Consider the following 8382-nt stretch of genomic DNA (forward strand, 5'->3'; position numbering starts at 1 on the left):
GTCTCTACAGCTACTCAGCAGAGTAAGTGTTCACTTTGCTTCAACCACTGAAATTGTTAGGTCAGCCTTTCAGTACATACTCTTTTCCACAAGGAAGGGATGCTGAAGAGATTTCACACTTCTGGCTAAACCTGCTAAGTGAACTGCAGGAAGAATTTATTTCAAATACTGCTACTTAATGGGCTAAATGTCTTCCTTAGTACAGAGAGAGGAACAGTCCAGCTGTTGTATGAACAAATGTTTCTTTTGTCCTACAAGATGTCAACTTCAAGACATTTTTACATTATCTACCTGGGTTGCTGACTCAATATAGGCTGTGAGGATTAGAGGTTGGTAGTAGGAAGCAACATTAATTCTGCTGTTAGTGTGCCTCATCCATTTGAGGAAGCAAAAATACATGCTGCTAATGAAGAACATTAATGAACTTTAGGGATTATCTTCAATTATTGTGAGGTATACTGGGTAATTGTCTCTCGCATTGTTTGGGTCTCACATTTTAAATACAGTCTACCTTCTTTTCAGCCCAACTTCAGCTTCAGCAGATAGCTCAGCAGCAGCAGCAGCAGCAGCAGCAATTCCAGCAGCAGCAGGTGGCTTTGCAGCAGCAGCAGTTCCAGGCCCAGCAGTCAGCCATGCAACAACAGTTTCAGGTCCAGCAGCAACAGGCAGCAGCAGCAGCTGCAGCAGCCCAACAGCAGCAGCAGCAGCAACAACAGCAGCTGCAAGCCGTCCAGCAGCAGCAACAGCACATGCTGAAACTGCAGATGCAGCAGCAGCAAAACCAACAGCAGGTGATGACAAACAAATACAATGGTAGTTGAAGTGATCTGTGTTGAGTTACTTGTCAAGTGAGGCTTGGCTGTGTGGAAGTGCCGAGTATCAGCTCCACCTGTTATTAAGATCTTTCCATTTTGGGGTAGGACTTCAGTATAGATTTGGACGTTAATTTGCAAGGATGTTTTACATCCCAGAAGAAAAGCTTAACAGTCCTTGTCATAGCAATAGAGAATTAAAACCTTTGTCTCTTTCTCTTTACAAAACCAGGATAGTCTTTCATTCTGACAAGAACAGGGATGTGGGAAAGGCCTAAAAGCACTTGTATTACACCAGAAATAGAGGCTGTTTTGTCACTGTGTGAGTTACACATTGCCACTTTAAAGAATGTGTGCCAAGCACATCATGTATATGCATCATCCTTTGGCACAAAAGCAGAAGAAACTTCAGTTGTCATGCTCTTGTGCACTTTCTAGTACACAGTGGTGCAAATGCAGGTTGGTTACATTGGAAGAAGCTCCTCTGAGCCTATTGGAACAGGATGGATTTAATCTTTTGCTTTTGAGAACTTTTTCAGTAGTGAGAGAAGCTTGTAATATTGAAACTGTAGGGTGTGAACTGTGTGGGCATGCAGTGTTGAGATACATGAGGAGCTAGTGGAGAAAAAGGCTGGGATTTCCCTTTGGACTTAAATCCTGAGGCTGATGTATTAGGATTCTGTTTGCTCTTGATTTATGCTGTAAAAATAAGGCTGCTATTGCATTGCTTTAGCATCCTGGCTTCTCCTGCTTTTCAGATACAGCAGCAGCAGCAGCAGCAGCAACTCCAGCGAATTGCCCAAATGCAGCAGCTGCAGGCAGCACAGGCTATGCAGGCACAACAGCAGCAGCAACAGCAGCAGCAACAACAGCAACAAATACCACAGCAACAGATACAGCAGCCACCTCAACAAGTAATGCAACAGCAAATACAACAGATGCAGCAGCAACAGCAGCAGCAACAGCAGCAGCAGCAACAACAGGTTGCTCAGGCACAACAGTCTCAGCTTCCACCACAATCCCAGCCTCAACCCCAACCCATGGTATCTCAGCCACAGGCAATCTCAGGACAAATTCCTAGTCAGGTTATGCCTGTTACTCTTACACCACAGCAATTAAAAGCAATGCAGGTAAGGGCTAGTGACCAGCTGGTTGTTGGGTCATTGTGGTCCTCTAGAGAAATAAAAAAGTTCTTTGACTTTTACTGACAATGAAGGAGGAAAACACTTAACTACAGAGCTCTTATTAAGCTAGTGTGTTAGAAGTGTGGAGAGTTTAAAGGTTTATGTCTGAGCCTGCCAGTACTCAACAGTTTTGTGTCTAAGAGTAAGACTTCTGGAAATCTGTGAAAACCATTTATGCAGCTAGTATTTAAAAATAATTTGTTGTCTTATTCTTGAAGTGACAAGCAGAAAAAAAAAAAAGAAAAAGTAATAAACTCTGGTTAAAGAGAAATCACCTCTGTGAGGTTTGCTATTCTAGAAGATGAGGAAGTGCTTTTGCCTAGTGCATGTGACAGGGGCCAAAGTTGGCTCTCTAGCATGCTGGCTTTGCTTCTGCTGCCACGTTCAGAGGTTTTGGTGAAAGTTTAAGGTAGTTCCCTCCTTGAAGAGGATATGGACAAGAAAATGGTTTTACTCTGTTGAACCTCATGCTGTATCATGCTATAAATTATGCAGCTTTTTGAACTGTTGCATTACAGTAATTTTTTTTTCTGGGCTCCATATGTACTGTTGGTTAAAAGCTCAGATATAATCCCAAGACCTGCTTTTCCTTAGGCCTTGCTGGGGAGGAAGTGGAGTGTCAGCCACACTTGGAGTTACTGATCCCACACAGATAAATTGATATAGTTTGTGCTCCAGCCTAGTTAGATGTCCTGTGTGTCACACCAACAGTGACAATGAATGTATATAGAGTGAAATGCAGGTCATTGGTAGGTGCTTAATACAACATGTTTGAGGGAAACCAACATATGTGCTTAACTGACCTGATAGGACAGGGAAGAAGTTGCAAGAAGAAATTGAATATTGGGTGCACAGTCTATGGGAAGAGTGTTCTAAGTGTTAGAAACAAGAAAACTTGTTTTCATAAAGGAAGCTCAAGAACTAGGAAGAGTGTGTATGTGAGGCTGATCTTGTCTCCACACTCTTTTTTTTATGAGTATAGTCAATAAGGTTGAAACAGAAGTGTTATACCCTAATCAGATATATATGTTTGCCTTGTTCTTTCTTTTCATACTCAAGGTAAGAGCTCAGCTGGTCCAGCAGCAGCAGGCAGCAGCAGCAGTGCAAGCAGCTCAGGCCCAAGCTGCTCAGATGGGAGCTTCTGGGCAGGTAAGGCCCACCAACCGGTATCACTAGTTATAGGCCTGTAGCAAGTGCATGCTAGAGGTGAGCATGGAGATGGGTTTCTGGTGGCTTCCTGATGAAGGGTCTGACGCTGGTCATTCCTTTAATAAGGGGGATTTGGGCTTTTATGCTGGAGTCAGAGGCAGGATTTCGTTGACAACCTCTCTGTGCATGCTCTCTGTCCTGAGTAGGTAAGATTGTAAGATTGTTGCCTGTATTGACACAGGAATGCACCTCAATAAGATGGCCTACTGTGGTCATGCTACAAGTCTGACTGTTGGTACCTGGAGTGTGTCACTTCTTCCCTTAAACTTCTTAGGTTTGTTGTGTAAACTGGTTTCTGTACAGTGAATCGTTGCCTGCCATGTTTACCCATGTAATTACCTTCCATCTCCGTGTATCGACCATAAATATAGTATAGACAATGAAATCTCTCTGCACTCCCCTTTCATTCCTTTCATCTTTCATTCTTTTTCTGAGTGAAATGGGCAGTAGATTTAGATTGCTCTTGTTCTGGGTGTGAATTGTGAAGAAAAAATGGCATGTGTCACAAGTGCAGTTACATAAAAAAAAAAATGCTGAGTGAAAGCTTATTGTCTAACACAGTTTTCTTATCCTGCAATACACTTATAGCCCCCATGATTGTTTCTTGGTGTGTGTCTGGTATGAAGGAGACATGGGGGGGGGAAAAAAAGGGAATGTCTTGAGCTCAACCTCTCATCCCATTTTCCACAAGAATATGAACTAGTCTGTTGTGGCTTACCTATGTAGTGTTTCATATTGAGGCATTTTACAGCCATGGGTAAGTACAATTGTCAGCCCTTTGTAGATGAAGAGGCTGAGTCAGAGAGATGAAATGAGGTTGACTAGAATTAATGGCAGAGTTCTTTTCAAATACCCAGACAATCCATGTTTGGATTCACCATTTTCCTTTCAGCACACAAGTACAGATCCAGTAAGAAATTTGGAAGTTTTTTTACATGGGTTATGATAACAATTGGGTCTTCAACATACATCTCCCAGACTTGTATCAGGAATAGTGTCTTGTACCATGTTAACTCTTATGTGTCCCACATCCCTGTTGGTGGCTAAGTTCTGTTTCTGTATTGGTCCTTTTGCTTGTGTCAATGTAACACAGGATGTAAAAGCTGAGCAGTGGTAAGTATGGTTGGTATAGTACTGGCAGCAAGCAATGCAGAATTCTCTTTCAACAGTTCAGATGTGACTTAAATCATATCTATGTTTCTTAAATAATTTCCAGGTGGGAGCTGCAGGGTCTTAGGCTGACTGGAAGGAGACTCTGACTTTTTTCTTTTTACTAACGTAATGGTCCTCTTTTCAACTCCTAAGCAGATGGATTATGCTTGTGTAGTCAACTTAATTTTTGCCCTGTTTAGTGAATTCATATGCCCGTGGCTTAAAAGCAGAGAGCATTTGAAAAATGTCAGGTGATAAGATGTTTGACAGTGGGTTTTGTATTGCAGCTTTATTCAGACATGTGTGGTAAACTCAGATTGCTCAGTATCTTTCATGGATGGAGTATAGAAAATTCCACATACAAGCTTTACTCCATTTATGTTCATGCTATTGCAATATCAGTGTACTAAAATTCACTTAATGCTATGAACTCCAGTAATTAAACAGTTTTCTTGTACGTGTATAACATTTTCTGTATATAATATTTAGTTTTAAGATTGTGGCTGTGTACAGTATTACAATGCAGCTTCAGTGTTGAGAGTGTATATGGGTTTTATTTAATTTATAAGACTTTTCTTTTAAGAGTAGGCTTTGCTTTGTATTTAGTACATTTTTCACTAGCACCAGTATTTTTTAATAAATCTGTCTTGATTTCTTAATTTGTTTCAAGGAAACTTTTGTTATAAACAAGCCCTACCCTAATATTTCATTATTACATTTTAACTCAGTCTCTAGGGGCTTTCAATCTGGGAATTTTGATTGATAGGTGAAACAAAATTACAGGTTCAAGATTCTAATAATTATATTCCACCTCACTCCAATAATGGGTTTTGTGTCTTACAGTAGAGGGAGACTCTCTTCCTCTGCTTGGTCTTTTATTTATGGGGTAAAATTCTTGATTCTCTAAATTGAGATAAATCAGCTTCATTTGTGGAAGAGAATTTGCCTTCAGTTTAAATAATTTTCAAAAGTGTTTGAATGCTTCTGGTTTTCGTCTGTTTTTAGACTGACAAGGACAAGTCCTTCATGGATGTATTGCTTTGCATAAAACAGATGGAATCTTTGAAACACCCTTCCCTGATTCGTTTGTCAAAGGGTGACAGGTTTCATAAATGTAAATCACCTGGAGAATGGAAAAGAGAGATTACTTGTGTTAAGAGAATGGAACTGGTGCCATTTCATATAAACACTTCCTTTCCAAAGCACACATTTACCAAAACAAAAAAAATACAAAAAAATCAAAATTAAAATAATGTGCATCCGCATTTATATATTTGACCAACCACAATACAACAAACAGCTGAAAGCCTTTGGATCAGTTTGTCATGCTGGTGTTCAGTGGTTTGCCAGTCACTTAAACTGTGCTTCTAATTTCCTTAATCTTGGAGGAAGTTGTGTAAGTCTTCACACTCTGGTGGTGTGGCATGAGAAGCAGCACCAAGATGGGACATGTGGGTCACCATAGTATTCCTGGGATTTCACACGCTCCAAAGATCCATGTGCATTCACGAGGGTCTAAGATGGGGTGATTGTGCCTGGAAGGATATGTTGTTTTTTCCCCCCCCCCCCCTAGCAATTTCCCCCTTTGTTTTGTTTTTGTTTTGTTAGGGTTGTGTTGCTTCACCAGCTCTCATGTTGATACTGTAGCTCTTCACTGCACTTCGTAGCATCCACCGGTGCTTTGTGCCAGTGCTGGGTTGTTGTGTTTGCTCGTGGTGGCTGTTGCATGCTGTGTGTGTACATGTGCATGTGTGTGTGATGTCTGAAGCACTCTCCTTTGCTTCCCCTTGGAAATCCTGTCTCTGACCATCCCTCCTTGCCTGGATGGAAAGGGACTGCATTGCTCTGATGTTGTGAACTAACAGCTGTGCTGAATTTGACACTTACTTTCTTATTCAGTTACTGCTTTCCTTTTTCAGTCTTGCTATGTTGTATTTATTTTTATTTATTTTTAACAGTATAAGCACATGCATTCTCTGACTCTGTAGAGACATGTTGCTGGCTGCTTCAGTCCATTTACATAGAATGCTAAGCAGGAAAGCCCCAAACCATTTACTTGAAGGAGACTTCATTAACTTCTAGGTTAGTTAGGGCCTGTGTAGGTTCCTTGGTTGTATCTGTGCTGGACAAAAAAGTAGCCCAGAGAATTTTACTGTAGATCTTTGAAGTACCAAACAGAAACTCTTACTGATAAGTGAATCTACCTAAGTGTCCTCAAAAATATGCAGTACTTTCTGTAAATTCTCAGTGCATATGGTGTCATATGAAATTTTAAGTAACAGAGGACTGTACAGATATATCTGATTAAATCTGTGGCTCATGCGGGCTGCTGGTTCTGAAAGGTACCTCTAGACACTGCAAAATAGCGTAGTCCTAAGACAATTTAAAAATACAAATACTAATGATAACCCACATAATTTGTCCTGAATGATTGCACTTTAGGGTGTGCTGTATACCTGGAGAGTCAAATAGAGTGTGAATAAACTTGAGGCAGACTGTGGACTCAGAATATTGTAGCACAGCTTAGTAGTAGAGGAATGGGTATTTGTCAAAATGAGAGAAATGATGAGGCTATATTTGGCTTGCTCTGTGGGTTATAAGAGGAAGGAAATAGCTTTTTCAAACCTAGAAGTCCTTTTTGTGGTTTTTGACATTGTTGCACTGTCATAGGTTAGGTTGGTCTGAAATTTTGCTCACTGGAGCATTCCTACTATAATGAAGAGTGGTATATGAAAATGCTGTTAAATACTTTGAGTCCACAGTGGGGGAGAGTACATCAGGAACCTATGGCATTTTATAGTTTCTTATATGGAGCATTTTTTACAGCCTTAGAGTACTTATTTCCAAGAATTCTAAAAACTCAAGATGTCAGGCAAAATTTAGGAAAAGCCCTTCATGCAAATGGTAGCATAAACAACCCTGGAGTTGTGAATCTGAACCTGCATATCAGCTCTGAAGAATTAATTAGAAGCTTTCTAAAAATGGCTAAAAAGGGTATAAAAGGGAGTTTATTTTATAAGCTAGCATGTTAGCTTAACCTTTAGAAAAAAAGCTCACTAACCTTCCCTTCATGCTCCCCCTCCCCCTAATTCCTGGAGGCTGCATGTGCTTCTCATCCCGGCAGTGCACTGCATTTCTTGTTTTGCGATTACTTTTGTCTGTTGTCCCTCTGTCCTCAAAGATGATCACCGCACCTATGGCCCGAGGTGGGATGCAAATCAGACCACGGTTCCCGCCTACCACGGCTGTGTCTGCCACGCCACCAAGCTCCATTCCTTTGGGCGGACAGCAAATGCCACAGGTATTTACTGAGTCGAAGCACCTTGTGTCAGGAATTGTGCAAAGCATTCGATGCGGGATTGTGTCACACTTGCTTTTCAAGCTAGGGGAAGTTCACTCTTTTCATCCAACAACTGATTTCCTGGTGTTGCTCAGGGTATTGGGCTGTTTAGTTTTTTTTTTATGGATCCATTTTTGTTTTAAGCAGTAGGTTTTCTGAGAGCTTGGAGTGTCAAATAAAGCATTTTTTAAAGGGGCATAGATCTTGATTTTAACATTTAAAATGTTTACATGTTCATAATTGATTCAGGTCTCAAATTAGAACTTTGTGGTTTCTCTTACGTCTTCGTCCATACTCCATGAGTGTGCATTTATGACAGAGTTGCAAGTCAGCACTGCAATGAGTTGTATCTGGGACCTTACTCATCATGTGTTCCTGCTCTGTCCAGAGGCTTCTTTCATTAGTAGTAAGCTTGGCTTCTTTCTTTTTGAGTAGCTTATTGGTATTGGGAAAGAAGAAAAATGGAGCTGTTCTCTTCTTTTGTGGTTGTGTAGAGGGAACTCCCAGAAGGATTCCATTGGTACTGCATCATGGAAGAGCCTGTGTAGGCTGGCAGCACTTCTCCAGCTGCTGCTGGGTGATATGTGAGGTCAGAGTGCTGCATCTACCTGCTGCAGGTCCAGATCTGCTAAACACCTCACAGTCATGCTTTTCAAACAAAATGTCATTTTGAGGAAGCAGGAAT

General features: G+C 40.9%; 1 protein-coding gene across 1 annotated transcript in view; it reads left to right on the forward strand.

The window, feature by feature from the left end:
- MED15 (mediator complex subunit 15) overlaps positions 1–8382 on the forward strand; it is a 22178-nt gene that overhangs the window by 3563 nt on the left and 10233 nt on the right. Inside the window, 5 exon segments of the mRNA XM_010004792.1 lie at positions 484–650; positions 696–791; positions 1577–1963; positions 3080–3145; positions 7539–7658. Coding sequence (XP_010003094.1) covers positions 484–650; positions 696–791; positions 1577–1963; positions 3080–3145; positions 7539–7658 — 836 coding nt within the window.

The sequence above is a fragment of the Chaetura pelagica genome, unplaced genomic scaffold, assembly GCF_000747805.2.
Source record: "Chaetura pelagica isolate M959 unplaced genomic scaffold, ChaPel_1.0 scaffold249, whole genome shotgun sequence".
Lineage (NCBI taxonomy): Eukaryota > Metazoa > Chordata > Aves > Apodiformes > Apodidae > Chaetura > Chaetura pelagica.